This window comes from Plectrocnemia conspersa, unplaced genomic scaffold (genome assembly GCF_051122295.1).
Source record: "Plectrocnemia conspersa isolate PC_06_02 unplaced genomic scaffold, ASM5112229v1 ptg000012l, whole genome shotgun sequence".
NCBI lineage: Eukaryota > Metazoa > Arthropoda > Insecta > Trichoptera > Polycentropodidae > Plectrocnemia > Plectrocnemia conspersa.
In genome coordinates, this window is record NW_028277176.1 from 4346142 (window position 1) to 4371598 (window position 25457).

Here is a 25457-nt window from a genome sequence, read left to right on the forward strand (position 1 = left end):
ATCATTGGCATAGAGAAGGTAGACGAGTAGGCCCAATTCACTTCCCTGAGGTAGCGTAGACCAGCGTAGATCTTCTTAATTTCTGAATAGTTGTCTTTTTGTTTAATTTAAAAGTAGCGATCTTCAAGGTATAATTTCAATATACAGCAATCGTAAGGGCTTTTCGAATTTTGTGGTTCAGTCCGTCATGCTAGACCTAGTCGAATACTAGTCGAGAAAGACAGCCGAGCAGACTTTCTTTTCTTCTAGAGCTTGTACTATGTCTCGAGTTATTCGGTGGACTTGATCGATTGTTTTTAAAAATAAAACACAGCTAGTAAAGCAGCCTAGTGTTTCAGTTTATTGTCCTTCGAGTACTGTTAAGACAGCCTTCCATGTATGCAAGGTCGTGTTTTTCCAATATTAAATCACTACATGTACACTGAGTGTACATCACCGTATTAGTATAACTTTTAATTATAATAAAACTATTTCTCAACTTTAATAATCGTAAATATTCTTTATTTTAATGAGATCAAAATGTTTATATATGTATTTTTCTAAAAAGTTCGTCGGATTCGACATCCCATTTTAAACTAGCGGCTATATAAATTAAAATGTAAAAGAAAGAAACCTAAAATTTATAATTTTATACATAAATCTACTTGATTTTTGAATTTTTTGGCATTTTAACTATTTTTATCACTTTTTTTATTTGTAAACCATACAATCAACCCTAATTTACTATCAATGATTACACCTACTAGATATTTGAATCTATCAAGCAAATCAAAATTATAATCTTATTTTTAAATTATCACATAACTTACAGATTTATAGTTTATAATATTACTTTTGTCGTATGAACTTTTACATTTAATTTATTATCCTATAACCACTTTTTAATGTTACTTAGTATTTGTGTAATGACTTCACTACAAAACGTTGCAATTAGTCGTGCAGTTAAATTTTCTATTTACAATATTGTAGATGTTGAAAATGAGACTTAAATTTTTGCCATTGTTTTAAAAAGTTTCAGTTTGCTAAAACTTTGCTCATCAAGGAGCTGTCAGTGAAATTCTAATTTTGTTTTCTGAGTGCGTGTAAGTGTACGCGGCCGCTGCACGCACTTTTCGTACATTTGTGTAAACTTTCGCGTTGTTTGCCATATCGTTTTGATATCAAACACAATAAAGAAAGGTATATCAAAAAGCAGACATACAGAATATCAAAGTGGCTTATGAAATAATTTTTATTGAATACCATGAACTTAATTAAAATAATATTTTTTCTCAATAATGGCTAGTTATATTTCTTACCTTTGATTCATATTTATTCTGATTGATTCACAATCATAAAATTTGTTTCATTACAGCATTTTTTTATTTATTTATTATTTTTTTTAATCTTATATAGCAAATTTTTACACTAAACAAATTTTAAGCAAACACTACACTAAGTGTTTCTTTATTTAATTTAGAAAACCCGCTATATTTTTATTTTAGTGGATTGTCCTATGAATATTATTATACAAATTCACACCTCCGTACATTATTCCCCTGGCCGTACTCGTTTTCTTATACATAACTATCTCTATTTCTAGTATTAAATATATGTACATCTTTATTTATTATTAAATACTTATTAAAATATTCTAGAAACATATTATTTTTTAACTTATATATAAATACTAAAACATTTGTCTTCAATATTTATTGAACATTCAACCATTCCAATTTATCAATCATACTTCTACAACTAGTAAATCTATTTTTATTTAAAAATATTCTCAATATCCTACTTTGTAATTTTTGCAGCATCATATTACCTTACTTACTAAACATATCTAATATTATTGTGCAATAATTAAAATGGGACAATATAATTTTGATAACAACATTTGCTGATATATGTATTTAATAAATTATTATTAATTGTTTACTTGCATTAAAAAAATAAAACAATCTTGCCGACTCACATTTGATATAATCGAGTTCAACGAACAACAAATTGGATGTTGGATGGAATAAAAAAAAACAATTGTTCTGATCAAACACTTGAAAATGTTTACTCGTTGATTAATACATAATAACACTAGAATAGAATTGAGGTCGAACTATTCTTATATATTATATAATAACTAGCATACTAGTAATCTAATTGGCAATAAAATATGTATGTAAAAGTAATAAAAGCTTAGTTGCCCGACAACATATATTAAAACTATATATTATTACATACACAAAATTCAAAAAACACTGGCCATTGCGGTGTTATAAATGATATGTAATCTGTTGAAAAAAATATGATGACTAAGCGCACGTGTACATAGTTTTTATAGTTAATCTAAAATTTAAATGCTCGGGGGTATTTTAATTTAATTGGGAATAATACAGTTAAATTTTAATTCGAACAGATTATAAAGTTATATTTCAGATAAGATAACCTTGTTTTATAATAAAATTTCGTCTTTTTAAAGTATCTTTACTTTTGATTTACAACATTACTCAACAACTTATAGTTACATAATAAAACAATGTATTTATATAGGAAATGATTCCATTGAAGCTATTTAGCTATAATAAAATAAATATTGTTGTTTAGTGATAACAACCATTATCTTGAAATGATCAACAGTAAATTTTAAAAAGTTCATCATTTCTAGATGTTTCTGGCTACACATATGTTGCATATGTAACATACAATTTTATGAAATTTTAACATCATAAGATATCGGTTAAAATCTAAAAGTATTGTAAATATATAAACAATTACAGTTATGACTTACACAGATTATTTTAGGTAATTTCCTAGGTAGATAAGTATTGATTATTGTTATTATCTTTGATTAAATTGAAAAACTTAAATCACGCATTTAATGGCAATATATGATCCTTTGAAAACATTCATTTAACGAACATGTCCGGTACGGTACGGTTATTGAATTGAATTGGTTAATCGGCTGGTTATTGCCAAGTCTGCTAACAACAAATATTAAATAATACTTTTATAAAGTTAAAGAGCTCTTGAGAAGTAAATAATTGACTTTGTCTTGAATGAGTTACATTTGAAATGAATAAAATAAAAACAAATAAATTGATCGAAGAAATAATAAAAAAAATACTTTCTACACTCAAAATGTGGGAACATTAAAAAGTGGGAACGCTCGTTGCCAAGCGTGGCGCCAACACAATTTTATTGCTTTTGACGTAAATTTTCGACTTCTGAGAAGTGAGACTAAATGTTTTTGCGCCCTACTATTGATCAAAATTTGGTTTGAATATACATTGCTATCATATTTTTGAAACACGGTGTAATAGCAAAATGTAATATGCAAGATGCGTATCTATCTGTACTTCTTCTTCCGCTTATTTTGCCCTGAAAGTTAAGATGGATTAGTTTGTATTTTGCCCTTGACCTAATGAAAGTTCTTAAAGCGTAATTCGTTTTAAAACTTTCATTAGGGCAAATTAGGTTTGGTAAGTTCGTGTAGGTTAGGTTTGGGTTTGAACGTGCAAATGTACGTTTCGCAACTATTAAATTGAGTTTCATAGACATTTTAGAGTTGCATAAGTTAAATTATATTTTCGCTGGTAGAAATATATATCTCTTAGTTAAAATTTATTTGGACTTGTAATGCGAAAGTATAAATTTACTGAAAAAAACACATTCACTGTAATATCTATACATTTTTATTAGTGAAAATATAAATAAATTATATTTTCACTAATAAAAATATATATCTCCCAGAGAAAATGTATTCCAATATGATTTCACTGAAATGACAAATGTAAAAAAATATTTTCGGTTATATATTTTTTTAGGGATAACCCAAAAATTTCTGGTTTAGAATCAGGGACGTCATCTAAGCTTTTTCAAGGGGGGGGGGGCAAAAATTGACCAGTCAATAATCGTTTTTTTAATATATCGATTTCATTAAAATTCATAGTATTTCATTTAAAAACATGTTTTTTTCTGGTAAAAAAATAAGGGGGGGGAGGGCAAATGGCATTATTTTTAAACATTTTTTCTACATTTTGCTTGGATATTGATATAAAAAATAGTCTTTAGGAGAGATACAAAGTTATGATATAATTTTTCAAGAGAGTATTTTTAGGTTAGGTTAGATAGAATAGGACTGTATGTTCTAAATAAATATGTATTATAGTAATATTTTAATCTGTATTAATAATTTTAATTCTTTTTGTTGATAGTTTTTATTACATTACGATCCGCTATTTCTGCAGAATTTTAAATAAAACGTGGTATTGTTTTTACGTTATAGAAATATATATTTATATACATATATTAAAATCTTTAGATAAAAGTTCAATTCTATATAATGTTCACGCGGTATTAAGTTACGAGCTTAATTTATTATTATTAACCCTCAGCGGACCAACCGCAAAGTTCGTTGTCACGCGAAAACGCGTGAACGGACTGTAATGTGTTAAAGTATAATACTTTTAAAGTATTCATAGCATATATATTATGAATTTTTTAAATCGTTTTTTATTTTTAAAAAAATACAACAATTTATAAATATTTAGGATTATGTTAGTACTTTTTTAATTAAATTATAATTTAATTTAAAAAATACTAATCTAATGCTAGAGATTTATAAACTGTTGTATTGTTTTTAAATAAAAAATGATCGATTATGACATATAATAATAAAATTGTAGTACAAAATAAATGTATAATAATATTAAGTAGGCAAGAACATCGACACGAGCTCTTTAACTGCTGCTATGTGATTGGTCGGTCGTACTGAGAGAGGAACTGTTATGTGTAGGTACACAGGGTGGCATTAGTTTGTTGTTCTCGGCGTACAGTTGACGAGATTCTTATTTTCATCCCTTTTTACTATTGTTTTATTTATTTTAATCTCTACGTGTTTGTTTGTGTTCACTGACTTTTGAAAACAAATTGAGAATATTGGCTTAGCGTTTAATTTACCTTATTTTTTGGCAGTGTAGCCTTGTCTTTCAGCACCTCTTACAAAAATAATAAGCTTACCATAAGAGAATATATTTTTAGAAGAATATGCTGCAGCTTATTCTGCAGTACAACGAAAATTTTAAAGTTTTTTTTAAGATTGTCAAAATGCCAAAAATTATATGACGATGCTTTGTTCAAAACTTTGAAGGAAGATAGTCGTGCAATATTTACTGTATTATCAATTTTATTATAACACTTTTAAATCTTCATGTTACAATCTTTGCGGCACTTCTTGTTTTAATTCAATAGTCATGGTATGTAAATTATGGTTAGGTTAGGTTAAATTTACACTAGAATATTAATTTCTTTATTACATAATTCCAATTCAAGTGTCCTACTTTTTTATTGAGGTTTAGGTCAAATCATTTACGTGTGAGTAAATATTTTGTTTAAAACCGCTTTTTTATTTAAATAAAATAGCGATTGTATTTGGCCGCGCAGCGGAAAGTCTGCTTTTCCAAAATCCGCTGTTTAACTGAAAGATAGTCCTAATATATATTATCATTCGGCATTTTGTTGCATTAATTTAAAAAAATATATTATTTTTAGATTTGTTTAGAGAACCACCTCAACGCTTTGATTATATAATATATTATCATTAAAGTTATCTTACGTCTTAAGTCACTATTTTTTAATAAAAATTTAAATATTTTTTATATAAAATAATATCTAAACGCCCGGTAATTTGCATTTTACACCGGCACTGCTTATATCAGTGGTTTTCAAAAATGTTAATTGAGGTTGTTATTAATCTGCAGCCTCACCTGCACCGGTGCAAATCGTAAAAATCACGCAGGTTATATACACATATAAATTCACACTAGACCTCGTTGTTTATAAGTACCTGGAATACAATCGTGCAATCAAAATCTTATCTCTGCTCAGTTAATCTTTGGGCAGTTAAAATATTAGATCGACGACATATATTTACAAATTCCACTCGATTCACAATCAGTCAACCCTGAGGCGTCAGACTGCTAGCGCGCGTCCATGCATACTACTGTCTCTCATGCGAGATGGATAACAATAACACTTGGTTTATTTTCGTGATCCTGTTCTTTGTCGGTGGTGTAACAGAGTGCAACAGTGCTAGGGACCCGCCGGACAAGTATTTCCTCAACGAGATCTTCAAAAAGTATGGCGACGGTGGAGAAATTAACTTTGAGGTAAATGTAAATAAACACTGGTTAAAAATTGCACGATGTGGATGTGAAATAAACAAGAACATTCCAGAGTATCAATACATTCTTAAAACTGATCTATAATTAGGCGTTTTCAAATTGAAAAGTATCTGATATCAAATTTTGCCTGTTAAAAGAACCACTTTAATAAATAACGCGCAGCTTTTTGTCCTTTATATTTAGTTGACTAACTTACACTTTATTTATTAAAAAATGTGAATCTAGAAAGATATGATATCATCTTATTTTTTAAAGACAATGCAATATTAGTAATTAGTTCGAATAAAAGAGGAACTAAACTGTATTTATTATTATAATAATATATTTTAACACGTGATTATGATAATAGAACAGGCATATAATTAAAAAAACTACCAATAGTTCAAAAATCAAAATAAATCGTTCATCAACATTTCTAATGAACACTTAACCGAAAAGTCATGTAGTTCCTGCCCGTTACGTTCACTGATGGTAATCCACGGGATGGATAAAATCTACCTTTTTTGACCTCTGATGCTTAACAACGGGTTCTGTAGTATCTACCCATAAAAATCTATACTAATATTGCTGTTATCTATGGAATGTTTGTTAAGAGAAAAATATGCAAGCGTCTTTATTGAGATCGTAAAATAACACCATATTTTTTCGGCATAACAAAGCCATAAATTATATGATAAATGAAATTGTACTTACTAACCCACTAATGAAGTTTAATATGCTATTAAAATAAACACTTTTTTAATGAAAATAAAAAAACATTCGTCTCCCAAGTGTTATGCTTATTAAAATATCTTTTCTTATCTAAAGGTTTTGTTTTTACAAACCATTTTTCCGCTCATCTAAGTCAGTGCTTATGTGGTTCATCTGATTAGACATAATTATATAAAACTAGCTGCGGTACCTCACGACAGTGAGAGACCGACAGTTAGTTACATAAAATATAATATACAATGTTTTATAATTAAAATATTGTAAATTAAAGAATATAAAATATCAAAATATTTAGATTGGGGGGGGGGGGGGAGTTTGATGATTTTGGAAAGCAATTTTTTGGAAAATTTGAATTTTTATATGATGTTTCAGCAAAGATTATAAGAATATATAAAAATACTTGTTTATTGCTAGTTATGAGTATATTAAAATGTTTTTAAATAAACTTCGATTTAAATTAGGTTATTATCAGAAAATTTCCAGTAATTTGGTTGGAAAATATACTTGATTTTTTTGGGTTTTTTTTATAGATAGAAATATATTTTTCCAGTTTATTTATTAACGTTGATTTTTAATGCAATAAACTATTTCTATGATTTTAAAAAATCAGGGGAAAAAATTAGATTATCGGTTGCTTTTATTTTATTGATATACAAACATTTATTTAATATTTATTATTTTGCCAAAATACAGATTAATATACTGAGCTTACAATTTTTTTTTATTATGATTATATTTTAAAATTTTGTCAATATTTGAACAAAAAAATTTAAATCTAAACTTATTTATATAAAAAAAAATATTAAAATCAGCTAATTTACCTGTATATTATACATAATATAATTGTATTATAAACGCGTCAATGAATCTATAACACAAATTGCATACCTGTTATACTTGAATATATATAATCCCAATTAAATACCTATCAATATGCGACATTTATATGCAACAATGTCATAGTAGTATTTTATGAATATTTTATTATTTAGTATTTTTATTAAATGATATATGCAAATATTATGGATGGACATAATTCTTAATTACACAGTAAGTGTATCACAATTGCAATATTACAATTTATCTATTATTGTATACTATTTAATTAAACATTACGAGTTTTTCATCGTCAATCAATATTTAATTTCTACACAATGCTTGTATTTATCATGTGTCAGTATGAACAATACTTAGATTTTCTAATCATAAATATTGGTTTAACTAAGTCATAAATAAAGCATTATCTACGATTTCCTTAATAGTATAAATGAGTATTATTCATTCCTAAAATTTTATTAAATACATAATTTTAATCCCACTCAATCCTAACCTTGCGATTGTATAATTAATATAAAATTATATAGGGCAGTAGTAAATAAAATAAAATAAATTATATTATTGCATCATTCGCTATCAATATATTATAATAGAATATCATGAATAAGTATCGAGCGTATTGTAATGTAGTGTTCAATTGAACGTAATTCTTAAACAAGAAGCATAAAAATTAGATTCGTCTATATCATTTTAGTTTTAAAGTTTAACTTTTCAATGGTTATTATGTGATATATTTTAGTTTATTGATAACTTTATTGTATAATTCATACAAATCTTAAATGTGCATTAATTAACCATTAAAGTGCGAATAAGACGAAAACGTAGATCTATTTTCAGATACGATCCAGATACTCTAACAACGACCTATTTTTAAATTTGATAGGATGTAACTACTTATTCACCTTGTTTACACTCTGAACTACACGATGAGCTTCAAGGCTAATTTTATTGATTTATTTATTTGATAATTAATTAAAATTATTAAGTTTAAATGTCCCATATCAACAAACAACGATAACTTAATTTCATTCATTCTTAATTAAATTTAATGATAAACCGTAATTATATGTAAGTTCATGTGTGTGTATCTTATCTAAGTCATAATTTAAAATTGTTATGGATATTCCATTATTTCGACATCCTTTCATGGAATCTGTTTAAATTTATTTAACATGTGTACAAATGAGTTTGTCTTCTAAGTCGCAGTTATCTTAATAATAATCTCAAAAAAAAGATACGCATTTTATATTATATATAATATATACTAGCCGAGTATACAGGATTATAACTTTGTGTAACATTAAATTTATTAATATTTGTAAGAGTTTATCTCCTTATTTTAGTTTATCTTCTCCATGTTTTACTCATTGTTCTTTAGAAATGCATTATTCACCTCTTGATATTTGTACTTTATTATGTCATTTTGTACAACTTTTTGTTGTTGTTTATTTATATCATCTAGCTGATTGTTTTTCTTCTTGACTTTGAACTCCCTCATTAGTTTAATTATTAATATATACTCAAATAGAGTTCAATAAAAAGACACTGACTAGGTATTATATATATATATGTAACACAAAATAAGATAAGTAGTTACGGTTTTAAACCTATTTTTGTTAGCGTTAATTTTAAGAATATTTTGAAGGCAAATAAATATTCGCACCTTCCTAAGTTAAATGACAATTTGTAAGTAAAATATCTAAAAATTTCATACTGCGCGAAAAATTATAAATTAGCATTTTTTTATTTAATTGAAGCAAAAAAATCATATACCTTGATTTTTTTTCGTGTAAAAAAAATGTATAGAAAATTATTAATAGTGTGTTTTTAAATTAAAATGAAAATTATATTAGATAAAAAAATAGAGCTTGTCTTTCTTCAGACTATTTTGACATGAGAAAGTCTGAGTAGTACTGTTTTCTGAGATAATTTAATTAGATATTTTTAACCATTGTGTTCTCTATTGATTTGTGATGTTAATGATGAATATACGTATTTTTTATTGAAGCGAAGGAATATTTTACATTAAAGAAGGAGCTAAGACGTTTTATTACACAGCAAATACAGTCTTAGATGAGACGACAAAGTACGGCTCGCGAGCCGCACACGGCTCATAGATAACGCCCGTATAGTTTTTCAGAAATATCAGAAATCATAAACTTTTTTCCTTACGCAGCTAATTAAATAATCTTATTTTCAAGTGACTGTCAGCTTTAGTTAACTACTTAATATTTTATTTCATTAAGGGATTCGAACACCTATTGGACAGCTTGGGATTGGGAGGAAGAGTGTTTCACGAACCCCATGAACTATCTCTTCACAAGATAAACGGAACGTTTTCTGAATTCCACGATGCTGCACACAGACACAAAAGACATGGAGAGCCACCTCAAGGTATATCATAATTTATAATACATTTTTTCAAAATAAACTCACATTAAACATATTTTTTACAGTAGATTCCAACATCAAGGATTGCCTATCACCGCACGATATGCTCAAGATATATGGCCTGGAAAATCAGCAAAGAATAACAATAGACCCAAACACATTCATGCATTTGTGTCCAGCTATCGTTTATCAACTTGATTTGAGATTGTGTTATGAAATTGAGCCTTATCAGAAAGACAACGACGAGTCACACATAGGTAAGCAATCGAGTGCTCTTTGAGCAGACTTTCATTATTCACTGAGGTTAAATACAATCTTTAATTTCAGCTTGGCTCTACACTGGACTCTGCATACTGATTATAAGTGCCACCGGACTGTTGGGAGTAGCCATAATGCCAGTCCTACATTCCATATTCTTCGACCACATTCTTCATTTTTTAGTTGCTATCGCCATCGGTACTTTGTGCGGAGATGCTTTAATGCATCTGTTGCCACATGCTTTAGCTGAAAATTCTGGACATGGTCATGATCACAACGATTCTATATTCAAATGCACAGCTGCTTTAGTGGCAGTACTTGTATTTTATATGGTAGAAACTCTCATGGCAATGTTTAGAGGAGATCATGGCTCCCATGGACACACGCACGGTCATTATAGCAATAAAGGAGAAGTGGAAGTCTTTGAAATTGACGAAATGCTACCAGCGCCTAAGAAAAAAGGCAAGCCATTAACTCCAGTCGCATTGATGGTAATATTAGGCGACACTCTTCACAATCTAACCGATGGACTGGCAATCGGTGCTGCATTTAGTACAGATTTAGTGACTGGCTTTGCTACAGCTTTAGCAGTATTTTGCCATGAGCTTCCGCACGAATTAGGCGATTTTGCCGTTCTGCTGAGATCTGGAATGACAATAAAAAAAGCCATCTGCTGCAACGTTCTGTCGTCCATCATCAGCTTCATCGGTGCTGCGATAGGTCTTTGGCTAGGAGAAGGACACAAATCTTCATCTCAGTGGATTTATGCAGCCACAGCGGGAACATTCTTGTATATCGCTTTAGTAGATCTTGTCCCGGAGATTAACAATGGAAAGAAAACTTTCCCAATATTTTTATTGTCAGTATTAGGTATTGTTTTAGGGTACATGTTGATGTTGAGTATAGCTCTGTACGAAGATTCGCTAGTATCCCTACTACAAAAATAATGTTCTTAATTCCGAATGATATATTTGTTGTAGAATATATTTAATATTCATACGTGTATATTATAGTATAGATACTTATTTTAGGTCGAAATTTTGTACATCGTTATTTCTGTGATAATATAGTCTAAATTAATTGTAATTTATTAATTCGATATATTAATTATAAATATGTATATATTATTAAATCATATTTTTATTGTAATAATACATATGAAGTGAGAATATAATGTAACCGAAAAAATGACTTATATTCGCGCACGTGAATTATTCGCAAGTTGTGAATAACCAAACTCCGCTGACGACTATTGCTGGGAAAACATATGGGCAAGGACGTTTCCAATAGGTGAGTCGCCTGCGTGCAAACAGAGATCAATAAAAACAAAATTATAAATATCAAAATATAAAGAAAAATATTTTTAGATGCATATGTATTTTTTATCATTTTTTAATATAGTCGAAGCAATATAAAATCAAGTTTCCGCCTCAAAAATTTTTATAAGGTAAAAATAATAAAAATAACAGTTAAAAAAGCTAAAAAAATGTATTTAAAAATAGCACTAAACTAATAATATAAATTGGTAACTCAAAATTAACATTGATTACACACACTGTTGGTATGACTGACACATAGTAACTTAGCGGAAACTAGTGTTCTTACTCAAGTAAAAAAATAAAAACTTATATTTTTACTAGCCTTGTATATTTTTTTTCACACATTCCTTGCATGTATGTAATAAAAGGGAATATTTCCCCCACTTTGTCTGTGGATTAACACTATTTGAAAAAAGCAAAAAGTGTATTTTTGCTCGCCTTATTACTTAATCGAGTATTTCACAAATAAATGACCAGCTTTTGAGAAAAACACAATGCAAATATAATTTGCTTCAATTATTAAAGAAGTTGTAACAAAAAAATTTGTTATTTGACAGATGAATGGTGCCGGGTGGCAATTAGATGCAATAGTATATTTATTAAAAACTATTTAGACACATGTTATTTTATTATAATGTGAGTAATCGACGGACGAAGCACCGTTGGTTGTCATCTTCCTGCCGCGGTCCGCCAAAGAATGTGTTGCTGTCCGCCGCCGTCTAGCGTTGGCAATAATGAATGAATAAATAAATAGGGTCCCCACCGTAGATACTATACAAATTAACTAATCAAAATATAATTCATTTTAAGGGGCGAAATGAAACCCCCCCCCCCTCTATCTCTTGTTATCTCAAAGACTCAAAGAATTATGGTAGTATATACCAGTGGAATAAGACAGTGCCCTATTCTTTGGGTTCGATTTTTTAATTTTTATCGTGCCTGGTAATTTATAACTAGTGATTATTATATAATTATATTTCCGATCGATTAGTAAAGATTAGTTAATATAAATAAATTAGATCTCATATATAAATCAGATTTTACTAGAACCAGCCCTAGATTATTTAGCGCCCCGGGCAAAACTGAGTTGCTCCCCCCCCCCTCTCCTTTCTACATATTATCAACACATTTAAATACCATACATCAATACAACTTTACCATCAATTATATTTTGCAAATTATTTTCAAATTTATGATAATTAATATTGACTACGCGCATTTTAAAATTTATAGTAAAATACAAAAGCTACATAGTGTAGATTGTATTATAATTATTCTATAAATTTGCGCATTTATGACCTAAAAAATAGTAGATCAACGCTGAAAAACACCGGCGAAAACAATTGTATGGTAAACTTCAAAACAATGTGAATTCAATGTTCAGCGGACGAATTCCGCCAAAGAATGTGCTGCCCTCCACCGCCATCACGCCATTGTTATTAGAGTGTCACCAAGTTTTGCTCATAAAGAATAAATAAATAAATATATAAATTGGCCCCACAATATTTTCATTAGATACACTGATAAAAATAGTAGATATACAATTGATAGTGAAATATTTTTTATTTTAATAAGAAAAAAGTAAAATATTTAAGCTGATGATTTTAGAATTTTTTTTCACAAAAGATTTGTAGTCAAAACTAGCAAAAATAAATAGTGTTTTTGTGCTTCGTTACAATAGTAACCCAATTGACAGGTGTTTGGAATATGGAATATGGAACATCACTTTACGTCAGTGTAGACTCCGGTTGGGATTACAAGGACACGATGTTGAAAGGATTGGTATTTACTCTATACTTTATAATGAATAAACCACTTTATATTTAATAAATAAAAATAAATCACTTTTAGATTTATGGTCATTATTGAAATTTCATTTATCTTTATTTTTTATCAAAGATGTATATCAAACTATGAGATAAAATTTATTAAAATTATTTTTTAATATATTAATTAAGTTTAAAAACATAAGTAAAGTAGCTAATGAACATATTATTCCACATATGTATAATTGAATACATACGAAATGTCATTATGATTATTGCATTCAATAAAAACTTAGGTTAACTGCGTTGATATGCTTAGCTCGTTCTGATGTCATTCATATTTTAACAATATGAAATAATATTATAAATTTATTTTAAGCCACATTGTGGTTGAAATCGGTTATATAACCAGTTACTTTAACTTTTCACTGCTTATCAATAAAAAATTATGGCAATTAATATATGAAATCGGATCACGTGTAAGTAATTCATATTAAAAATATCAAAAAGAAACACTATATTGTTTATGTTATATTTAAGTAAGCTAATATATATTTCATTTTTGTCATTAATAGTGGCTCAAATGCCTAAGCATTATATAATTATGTAATAATTTAACATTGACTATTTTTTAATCAAATAAATAGATATTGTTACATTTAGCTTACTAATTATTATATTTTTATGTGTGATTTATTTGTTTAAAGAGTTTAGAAGAATAATGAAAATATCTTTAAAAGTTTAAATCTAATTAATTTTGTTAATATTACAATAATTATTTATATTACATCTATTTATTTTGCACTCTACAGTTTATATTCGCATCCGGTGTCTACACAGGAATTTACGCAGCTCAAAACTATGAGGTATAATATTTTCGTTACAATTGGTTTGAGTAATAATTTCATCACATTTTTAACTCTTACACTATGATGCCTAAAATATGAACTAAAAGCACAGTACATGAAATTTGATTGGGGAAATTAACTATAAATATTATATATATTCGTCATTTCTCGTTCTTTACAACCGATATTATATTTTTTAACAACAAGTTTTCGGAAACATTCATTTCCGAAAATTAACAGTGGTCTCACCATAAAGTTTCCATTGGAAAACTTAGGGTGAGACCACTGAAGACAGATAACTTGATTTGCCATATAGACGGAATTCTTATAAGAGTGCAACAAAGTACATCTATTTGGTATAAACTTGAAAAAGGGAAAACATTTACCGGAATGCAGAACGTGTTTTTTAGGAATAGTTATTGTTCGCTTTTTACATTAGTATATGTATATCTATTTTTACATATACGGATAAACACATTTATTATTTTTTTATTATTAAATAATTTATTTAGTGGGAACCCTCGGTAACGAGCATTCCCACTGTGACGGCGTTGACACGATTTTATTGCTTTTAACTTCTGAAAAGTGATAATTGTTTTTGCGCCCTCCTATTGATCAAAATTCGGTTTGAACTGTAGATCCTCTACGACAATAGAAAGCAGTCTGCACAATGATTGGCATTTTGCCGAAAGAAAACCATGCGAAACTATTATTACAACTGAAAGTTAATTGTCAAGAATTCGTCAAAATGTACCTAGAACTGTGACGTCTAGTCCAATCAATCAAAAGATTTATTCCGTTGCACGACAATGTGTATGATTAACTCCAAAATTTGACCGAGCTGAGCTATGAAATACTACCTCATCCATAGTTATTTAATAATTAAACAAAATTTTATACAGCAAGGTCTTCAATAACCCAAATGCTGCTAAAAACGTATATCAAGATTTATAAGCTCCAATCCTGGAGTTTTACTGATGTCAATTCTAATGGTACTTATATTTCTAAACTGTCAATGCCGGACCCGTGGCTCGAATCCTTGATATCTCTGGCGTCTGGTGGAGAGAAGGGGTTTCTCAGATTTTTATCACTTACCAAAGCAGTTTTTATGCCGTTCTGAGAAACAGATTGGCGTTACAGTCACAATTATTTTCTTTGCAACCTAATGGTATAATATATTATTTGTCAGTGTTTATATAACCAATAATGAGTTCAAAAAAGTCTGTGTATTTTAATATAATTGATGTTTTATTTACATAATAAATAATATCTTTAAGAGGTTAAAACATAGCAACAGTTACTCTTAAATAACTATTTTTTTCTCTCGTGTAAAATTAGAGTTAATAACGAATGACATACGAAAGCAAAAAACGATGACTATTGAAAATTTAAATTTACCATAATCAAATTTCAGGTGCCGAAAATGGACGATCCCGGAAAGCTGGTAGAGAGAATAAAAGAAGCCGTCGAAGCTCAACTAGCAACAGTCAAAGACAAGAAAAAAGAAGAATAAACATAGAATCTTAATTATTACAATCTAGCAATTTTTGATATTTTCTTTCTTTGATAATTTTATAATTGACATTCAATCATTATATTTTGTATATACTATTTTAAACATATTTGATTCGATTAAAATGAAATGATATTTTTTTTAATACATTTATTAATTTACGCTTCCATCTTGTACAGATTTAATTTTACAAAATACAAATGTAGTTTATATGAAATTAAATAAAAATGTTTAGTGATAAATAAGAATAAATTAATACAATTTATATTTGTTTATTAATTACGAACTACAAGAGCGAAACTCCTCCGCCGTAATATTCTATTCGAATTTGAGGTTCGACGAAGAAGAGCCAGTCGCTGGAATGAGTGGGTAACAAACCCATACTCTGACACTTGTACAAAGCCAGTAATATGTTTACAACGTTGCCGAGTAAATAAACGAGCTTCTGGCATAAGGCGTGAGATCCCTCGATCATTTTGAACGTGCTTTGGGTGGTGAAGAGGGCTTTTACGGGTCTGACGATCAACATTCCGACCATCATGATGGGAAAGATGGAGATGGAGTTGCCGGCCATGTACATGATGAACAGATTCATAGGGACTTGTTTAAGAGGTCCTAGCGCGACGTCCCATAGCTTTTTGATTATCAGGTGAGAAGCGTCGTTCTCTCCGGATTTTTCTGTGTGACTTTGAGCTGCTGATGGATTGTAGCCGGGTGGAGATGCGCATTCAGAGCTAACATTCTTATTTCTGGAATATTTCAAATCAATATCAATAAATAATATAATACATGACTTAGATAACTGATTCGACTTACTTTTGGTTCATATCCAAAGACCATTTAAACTTTCGCATTGTAGCTTTTGGTGTACTCATTTTTATTATCGCTCTTCAAAGCGTTCAAATTAAGTTAATAAATGCGAAAAAACTCGTCCCGAATTGTCAATTCAGGTTGACAGAAGAAATGAACTGGAAAATGTTGCCACTGCAAAAAAATATACCTCATGGTAATGTATTATGCTTTTCGAAGCAAAAAAATTTAAAATATTATTTTAAAACTCACATTTAGTAAAACAGCGACCTATACAAATTAATATGATTACGAGCTAAAATAAACTCAGGAAAAAACAAGAGAGCTATTGATGCAACAGGGATGTAACTTCAGTTTTTTCACGTTACTTTTAGTTATCATTGTGATTAAATATTGCTCCATAATAAAATAAAATATGATGATTAATATACGGTAAGGGGCTTATTTATATATGTATTTATTTAGATTTATTATGGCCAAAACTTAGCGCAGACACGATTTTATTGCCTTTGACGTGAATTTTTGTCTTCTGCGAAGTGATAATTGTTTTTGCGCTCTCCGCTTGACCAAAATTCGGTTTGAATATATTTTGACCAATACTCTCATAGTGACATAATAAAAGTTCTTTAGCGACGGGTGGCAATTAGACACAGATTGAACCGCTGCAGTAATGTATTATTGAATTATTTGAGGTGTTTACATTGTTATGCTTCCTCTACACTCTCTGGAAGTTACCGAACCAAAGGTCTACCGAATACGGTCGAGGTCGCCGAGACATTAGAGCGGGCAGACCCGAGCTCGACCGAAGTAGCCCCGAATTAACACATTATATTTTCCGTCCTTGCCCAACCATGGCCTACTTCCAGAGAGTGTGGAGGAAGCTTTACAGTGGACGCGAGAATGCGCGGAAGATTGCCAGTCGAGAGAATAACCGTCACGCCAGTGCTACTCAAGTGCCGACCACTTTTTGACCATAACAAATCTAGGCTCTCGCAGTTCTAAAACTGTAATTAATTTTAGAACTTTCATGTTGAGTTTGGTTAATTCGTGTAAGTTATATTTGGTTTTGAACAACAAATAGACGTTTCGCAATTGTCAAATAAAGTTTTATAATAATTTTAGAACAGGATATAATTTCACTGCGCCTATCAGTTAAATTATATTTTCGCTAGTAGAAAAATATATCTACTAATGAAAATATAGCTTCACTGAAAAATATACATTCACTATAACATTAATATAAAAAGCACGATCACTGAATGACAAACTTTTGTCCCCCTACCTCTAAAAATGCTGAAATGATGTCCAGAGTTCCAATAATATACATTGTATAGTAATATTTAATAACAATATCACAACTAAAGGAACTGAACTTTCTTCCGTGCATCCGAAACAAAACAAGTTTTAAACATATTTTCTATTTACAAATATTTAACAGGCGGGATTATATTCCTTGTAACAATGAGTAAAACTTAAAGGGGTTTCTAAAGTGTATGTACCTGAAGAGGACACAAAAAATATCATCAGTGGACAAGCCAAAACGAAACAAATTAAACAATTTTACGAAAAAGACGGGAAGAACGCAAAGCATGAAAAATATGGCCCCGACAGCAAAATTAAATTGTATCTATGCTGATTATTAACCTGACACCGGAGAGGACGCTATGCATACTGTGGCCATTCTTTGGATTGTGTGACCATTTATGCGTGTTTCTTTTTTATCTATTGGTCTCTTAATTTTTAATAAAAATAATGATACAGTGTAAGTTGTTTATTAATAAAAATATATACAAATATAAATTTTACATATTAATTGTCGAATTTGTCATTTTTATATTGTACATATATCTTGCTTGTACTTTTGTTTTTTTCTTAGTGCATTCCGGCGGAAAAATATTATAGTTATTAAACATATAGATGTTCTGTTTGCATTGTGATAGCATAATGCATTAAAATAACTGCAGTGATGTATTTGTTTTAGCTTTACATCTTTTACTTTCATATTTTCAACAAGAACCTAGAGTGCAACAAAGCAAATTTTGTAACAGATGGATATATCCTATAAAGTGTAGGGTCAAGTTACCATCAAGTACAAAGAAAAAATATATGTACTCAAATATTTAGTGGGTTTCCATATGCTTTTTAAGATTTTTTATCAATTTAAATGTTTTACCACATTGTTGGCATTCAAATGAACTAACAGTATGAACATTTTTCATATGACGTGAGAGGTAAATTTTAGTTTTAAAAGTTTTTTTACATACAATACATTCAAAATCATAAGAATTAATGTGAATATTTTTATGGATTGCGAGTTGATCTTTAGACTTGAATACTGTTCCGCATATGTCACATTCAAATATATAAAGATCATCATGCATGACGATATGCCTTGAAAGATAAGATTTAGACTTAAATTTTTTACCACATTTGTCACATTCGTAGCCTGAAGAGTTACTGTGCATATATTTCATATGTATTGAAAGATAGCCGTTAGTTTTGAATACTTTTCCACAATCGTCACATTTGAAATCACAAGATTCTTTATGAATATTGGTGTGTGTTTGTAGAGATTTTTTAAGTTTAAATGATTTTCCACATATATCGCATTCAAAGTTACCAGAATCGCTATGAATATTCTTATGTCTCGAAAGATACTCCTTAGACTTGAACGATAGTCCACATTCGTCACAGTTAAAGTCATAGGAACTAGTATGAATGCGCATATGCCGCGAACGCATACCTCCAGTTTTAAATGCTTTTTCACATATTTGGCATTCAAAGAAATAAGAAATAATAGTATGAACATTTCTTATATGACGTGTGAGATAACTTCTAGTCTTGAATGTTTTTGTACATATAGTACAATTATAAATAGCAGAATCTGTATGTATATCTAAATGCCGATAGAGTTTTTTATCAGTTTCGAAAGCTTTTCCACAAAGTTTACACGGAAACGCATCGGAATCAGTACCAACGTTTTGCACTTTTGATGAAAGAGTATCATTAGTTTGGAATGTTTTTTCGCAAATGCGAGAATCGAAATCGTTCAACATATTATTACAGGATTTATTGGTCCATGAAGGTTCACCATTTTTATTCTCAAATACTTCACCGGAAAGTATATAATCTCCTTTTTCTTGTTTCTAAAAAATAAGAGTATAACTATTATGATAAAATCATAATAATTTAATCAACTTACTTGAACATACGAACTTTGGCAAGATAAAATATTAACATTGCCAGTATTTGTAGTTAGTACATCTTTTACATCATGTGTTTCTGAAAAGCAAAGTTATCTGGTAATTCAAATATAATAATGTACAAATATGTTTCTAACCGATTTCAAAGTTGTCATCTAATTCTCCAGTATTATATTTTTTAGTGCAGTCAACTTCAGTTTTTATATCTTTGTACTTGAAAAAAAGTTATTTTAAATACTTTTATATTACATAGCACATAGTAATATATTTTACCTCAAGTTTAGGTTCAATTGTTTGAAAGTAATTAAATGTTTCATCCTTGTTTTCAACTCCTGGTTCTAAAAACTCTGTTGTATATTATAATATATATTATACAGTATGTTTCAAACTACTTTATTTTCTTATTATTGACATGCCTGTTTTAATATGAAAAGGAAAAGCCATTGTAACGATTTGTAGTCAAACAATCGCCACTAGAAGTGACAGCGCACTATACATTTTTTTATTTTTTGGTCTAAATATACACATTTTTAAGCAGAACGCATTTACACACCGCTAAATAATAATTTTACATAAAAATAAATAAAATATTTTAAAACAAAAACATATTTAGTAAAAAACTCAAATTAACTAGCTAATACTAACTGCACCTTTTAGTGAAATTACATTGTAATACCATTTTATTCCATTTATTCTATGAACTATAATTTGTTGAAATACCTTAGGAAGTTGACCGCCTTTGAAAAAATAAAAAATCAGGAGTATTTTATAAGAATCAGTAATTTGCTACTTTACTAATTGTCGTTATTTTTCAGATATTGTTAAATCGCATGGTACATACGTACATGTGTCGGAATATGGGTAAGAGGAAATATTTTTTCTGTGAATAAATTAATTTTTAATTATTCAGATTTTACAACAAATATCACAAAATTGGCCAAGCTTATCTTATAAGTCTTATAAAATAATAATTTTGCAAAACTAATAAAAAATTGTGAAATATAATTTTTGGATAAACCTCGACGGTGTATTGATGTTTCTTATCACTAAGTAATATATTACTTCTAATTCTAGGGAATGAAATTATAAAATCTAGATATAAACATGTCATAGTTTCACAAGAATGAAGACAAATTTATTCTTTTAGCAAATATTATCAAATGTGCGGATGTATGGTAGGCGCGGCCTTGACACTAATTAAACCAAGTGCACATTTAGACAAAATCAGAATAAAAAATTACAAAAGAAGGATAAAAGAAAGACAAATGAGAACATTTTTGAAGAGGATCATCATCCTCAAATTATGACGTCTGGTTACCTTCAGATAGTTCGGACGCAAGCTTAAGCCAACATATTAAAAAATAAATAAAAATAGGATACAAAATATTTTATCCCTTTCTACGCCACGCGTATCATATCATGCGCAACTAAATCGACTCTCTTACGCCATGCGCATCATATGATGCGTTCGTTAAAACCTTCGTTTTTTTAAGAAAAAGAAAGGTTAAAGTTGGCAAAATATGTTTCAAAAATCAGTTTGAATTTCTAGTAAACGATTTCAGTGATTTTCACTCACCAGAAACGACCACGGGGAAGGTCAAACACATCTTCCAGTCTTTGATTTGTGGGGCCTGTTTATATTTATATATATTTCATTATGGCCAAAACCATCATTATCGCACTCTAGTAACACTGGCGTGACAGTTATTCTCTTGACTGGCAGCCCTCGGTTCGGGTGCTCGGACGCTCGTCGTCGCGCGCTTTTTTTCACCATGTAAATAACTATTTATCGTTAATAAAATATTACTGCAGCGGCTCAATCTGTGTCTAATTGCCACCCGTCACCATCCCGTTGCCAAAGATCCTTTAACCAATGCCGATTTGGGCCAGAACCAGACTTTTCGTATCTGTATAATACAAATATCAAATATTTCACACAGATTCTTGTTTTTTTAAAGCAAGGTCGTACGGTTTAAGTATACTCATTCGGGACTATCAATGGATACAACGTGGATATTGACGTAAACTTGGATTTTAGTAAGTCAGGTGGATACTAAATCTTTTGACAATACTTTTCATCACAAACTAACTTTATAATGTTGGTAGTTATGAGTTATGAAATGAAGTTGATTATGAAAAACTGAACAAATTTTATTAGCCACGTCTATAAATTTATTTATTTGACCCATAATCAATTTTATGTCGCAATGCTGCGAGCAGACCATTACATCTATGATTTGTATTATTATATAATAATCTTGTCTTTGATAAGTAGATAATACCATGTAAATCATCAAAAAAGATACTCTTATCGAGTCGAAAGATGAAATGAATTAATGAGTAAATGAGAAACTTTTTATTGTCTTTGAACATATAAAAAACATTATTTATTCATATTTTTTACAAAGTAAAACTAAGAATAAATTTAATGACTACCATAAAAACAAAACACGAAGGCCATATTATTCATATATACCTACATTTAGTAACGTGATTCAAACGTTTTCTTGAATATATTTATAATTCAATAGAATTTCTCGCCAGCGGTTAAATTGACTACTTTCTCGCTATGGTCCCAAACTTTTTTCGCAAAGTCTTTGTCCATAGTAATTTTTGAATCGGAACACAGTGCGCAATCTTTATAATGTTTTCCTGTTACGTTTGCAATATCTGGTGAAATGCACGCATATATTAATGTTTGAGCACCTTCTTCCGAACTCTATAACATATAAATATATTTAAAACATATTCGAACTACAATATATTATGCAGCGGTACCTTGAGCAAGTATTTGCAAATAAACTTCCACGGTATTCTCATTAAGGCATTCATATTTCTGGTTATATCAGAATGTACCTGACCGGGAATCACAGCAGTTACAGTGACACCTAATAAGTAAGAAAAGTAAATAAATGTATTACACGAATTATATGTAATGTAGTAGTATAGTTACCGGTGTCGAGTAGCTTATCAGCCAAATGAACAGTCGCCAATGAGCTGCAAAGTTTAGATGTTCCATAAACTACTACCAAGCTCTTTGAGCTACTCAAATCTGGATGCTTAACGTCGATCTTGGCCATTCCGTTAGCATCAGAAACGACATTTACTATACGACTAGGTGCTGATTCTTTGAGGCGACCTATTTAACTTAAGTTAAATTAATTGATATTACAATGACATGATCATATTTATTACTAACCAAGAAGTAAGTTAGTGAATAAGAAAGGCCCAAAGTGATTTATTTGCATCATACTTTCAACTCCATCTTCTGTATTTTTTGAAGATTGTACTAATATACCGGCGTTGTTCAATAAAATTTGGATCGAAGATTCTTCAGCTAAGATTTCTTTGGCACACTTTCTTACACTTGCGAGTGAAGCAAAATCAACATGTTTCAGCTGAAAATGAGATTTGTTATATACATAGATCGTTTATCTCAGTTATTCAATTCGAACATATAGATTTAATATGCACAGATATATTGGTATTTTTCGTTTCCTTGATAATGTCCTCTCTGACTCGTTCTGCCTTTTTCATATCACGACATACCATCACAACTTTAGCTCCACGACGTGCAAAATCTTTAGCCACTTCTACTCCAATTCCTATAAGATCATATTATTAATAAAATGTGTTTAATTAAAATTAATTTGCTAAAAATAGCATGTACCAGAATTAGCGCCAGTGACAACTGCTGTAGTGTTGAGCATTTGTACATCTCCCTTAAACCTACCTGATGTTAGTTTCATCCAAAGTTTAATTAAAACCAGCATTCCTAATATACTCCCGAAACAAGGAGAGCATATTATTGATGCAAACATATTCTTAGGTCGACTGATCATTCGATTTCACGATACAACCGATCAACGAATCGTACAAAATAATATTACCGCATATGTGTGAAATACGTAAGATTTTTTGCGTTTGCAAGAAGTTAGTCAGTTATAAAGCAATGTTCACATGTCTATTTATTTATTGTAAATCTTCGTTATAACAATTGATATTCAAAATCAACAATGTAAGACGTCAGACAATATTCAATGTCTGTAAATAGATGGCACATATTTTATTAATTATTTACTATCATTACAGCTTACAATCAATATATTCAACTATGCACATGTCCAAGCTTGATTTTTTTAATAATCTGTCTCAATATTTACCTATAAGATTAGGAAAATCTAAGAAAAGCTAATCTGTGATGAATCATCAGAATTTTATATATGTAATAATCACAAATTCCGATCTCTCACACATGATGTAAATTGAAAAAACTATAAAAATTTATGCAAAAAAACTATAAAAATTTATGTGCAAAATTTTTGGGAATTCCAAAATTCCGATTTCATTCACGTTTTGTTTAGCCAAACAATTATTATAGCTTTCTAGAGGACCATTTTTAGAGCCTTAAATCTTTTTAACACTTGACTTCTTAATCCATATACATTTAATATTATTTTTTATATTATACATTATTACAAATACCCGTTAAAATCTAGAAACACCACACCTATTATTTTATTTATCTATCAATTTAATAAGTTACTGTAAATTTTTTGTTGCAACATGAGCGTTAGCCCAATGCATTACAACAAGGTCAACACAATCAACAACCACTAAATAAATAGTGACACACCATACTGAAATCCAAGTCTGTAAATCATTGACATCTATTTGAATAATTATTTACTACTTTTACAGCTCACAATCAATATATGTGTCATGAAAAACGAGGAAAACTCAGATAAATCTAATCTATGATTAATTAATTCTGATCTTCTAGATAGAAATTAAAAAAAAACCCATTAAGGTCCATATGGGATTTGAACCCAGGCCTTTAAGGTATTAGTCAACGATTTATACTACTAGCTGACTTCATTGAGGCTTCTCTTTAAATGTTGATTGAATTGATGGTTCCCCACTTTTTCAATCAAGCCTCTCAATTGACGATTCACTACATCTTCAAAATATACAGCATATTTCTCCTTTTTCAATTTTTTGTATTGCTAAAATCGTTTATACGTTCCTTTTGTCTGATATATATGTATATGCTATCTTTAGCTAGTAAACTATTAAAAGATTTGCAATTTTATCTAAATTTTAAATATAATTTTTGTATTTGTATTTAATACTTGAATGTTTTTTTATTTACAGCTTATTAATGTTATTTTAATTAAATAACTTATGTTATTTTCTAATATTTGTGTTGTGATTAAGTTCAATATTTGTGTCAAAAATCTATTCCTTAACGCTATCAACAAAAAAAGATTTAATTTTATAAATTCTTCAATATATTTCCACATTTTTATTAATTTATTTTTTGCTCTATATAAATCTTATACATTTTAATATCCATCTCTTTCTACTCTTCTTAATATTTTATTACATTTCTTTACCATTGAACTTTGATTTATTTTGTATATATGTATAATTCGAGATATGTCACTTTTAGAACTTCAATAAAACACACGATGTAATAAAAACATTAATTTTTTCAATACATAAGAAATTCATATTACACTAAAATATAAAAGCTCAGGGAATGGTTTATAAAATACATTTAAATTTGGTATATAAATAAATTGTAAGTAAAAATTATAACGCATTATTGTGTAAACGGTTCCTTATGTTTTACATACA

The 25457-nt window shown here is 29.2% G+C and overlaps 5 protein-coding genes and 1 long non-coding RNA gene across 14 annotated transcripts; 2 read left to right on the forward strand and 4 right to left on the reverse strand.

Annotated features, from left to right (window-relative positions):
- The first annotated feature begins 5910 nt into the window (after nt 1–5910).
- Zip71B (Zinc/iron regulated transporter-related protein 71B) lies at nt 5911–11452 on the forward strand. 2 transcript variants are annotated; one of them, XM_088200883.1, is made up of 4 exons: nt 5911–6146; nt 9956–10103; nt 10169–10357; nt 10428–11452. In XM_088200883.1, exons 1-4 carry the CDS (start codon nt 5997–5999, stop codon nt 11303–11305), a joined length of 1365 nt encoding a protein of 454 aa, XP_088057009.1. In that variant the 5' UTR covers nt 5911–5996; the 3' UTR covers nt 11306–11452. The 2 variants fall into 2 exon arrangements, with proteins under 2 accessions (XP_088057009.1, XP_088057008.1); XM_088200882.1 differs by having other exon boundaries at nt 5913–6146; nt 10166–10357.
- Nucleotides 11453–13365: 1913 nt separating this feature from the next.
- On the forward strand, nt 13366–16069 carry LOC148227988 (uncharacterized). Its single transcript, XM_088200930.1, has 3 exons — nt 13366–13459; nt 14256–14309; nt 15706–16069. The coding sequence occupies exons 1-3, from the start codon at nt 13385–13387 to the stop codon at nt 15802–15804; spliced, it is 228 nt and encodes a 75-aa protein (XP_088057056.1). The 5' UTR covers nt 13366–13384; the 3' UTR covers nt 15805–16069.
- LOC148227989 (uncharacterized) lies at nt 15520–15802 on the reverse strand. Its single transcript, XR_015811768.1, has 2 exons — nt 15670–15802; nt 15520–15602 (listed from the first exon to the last, which is right to left on the reverse strand). It is a non-coding gene; the product is annotated as an uncharacterized LOC148227989 (long non-coding RNA).
- Nucleotides 16061–16802, reverse strand: EMC4 (ER membrane protein complex subunit 4). The gene is made up of 2 exons (XM_088200927.1): nt 16621–16802; nt 16061–16553 (listed from the first exon to the last, which is right to left on the reverse strand). Exons 1-2 carry the CDS (start codon nt 16677–16679, stop codon nt 16091–16093), a joined length of 522 nt encoding a protein of 173 aa, XP_088057053.1. The 5' UTR covers nt 16680–16802; the 3' UTR covers nt 16061–16090.
- Nucleotides 16803–18370: 1568 nt separating this feature from the next.
- LOC148227991 (uncharacterized) lies at nt 18371–20333 on the reverse strand. 8 transcript variants are annotated; one of them, XM_088200892.1, is made up of 5 exons: nt 20234–20333; nt 20091–20155; nt 19955–20030; nt 19831–19896; nt 18371–19760 (listed from the first exon to the last, which is right to left on the reverse strand). In XM_088200892.1, exons 1-5 carry the CDS (start codon nt 20259–20261, stop codon nt 19726–19728), a joined length of 270 nt encoding a protein of 89 aa, XP_088057018.1. In that variant the 5' UTR covers nt 20262–20333; the 3' UTR covers nt 18371–19725. The 8 variants fall into 8 exon arrangements, with proteins under 8 accessions (XP_088057018.1, XP_088057017.1, XP_088057010.1 ...); XM_088200891.1 differs by having other exon boundaries at nt 20091–20164; XM_088200884.1 differs by having other exon boundaries at nt 19817–19896; nt 20091–20164.
- Nucleotides 20334–22170: 1837 nt separating this feature from the next.
- On the reverse strand, nt 22171–23705 carry LOC148227992 (retinol dehydrogenase 11-like). Its single transcript, XM_088200913.1, has 6 exons — nt 23488–23705; nt 23292–23422; nt 23017–23215; nt 22771–22956; nt 22596–22705; nt 22171–22536 (listed from the first exon to the last, which is right to left on the reverse strand). Exons 1-6 carry the CDS (start codon nt 23657–23659, stop codon nt 22342–22344), a joined length of 993 nt encoding a protein of 330 aa, XP_088057039.1. The 5' UTR covers nt 23660–23705; the 3' UTR covers nt 22171–22341.
- Nucleotides 23706–25457: the final 1752 nt, after the last annotated feature.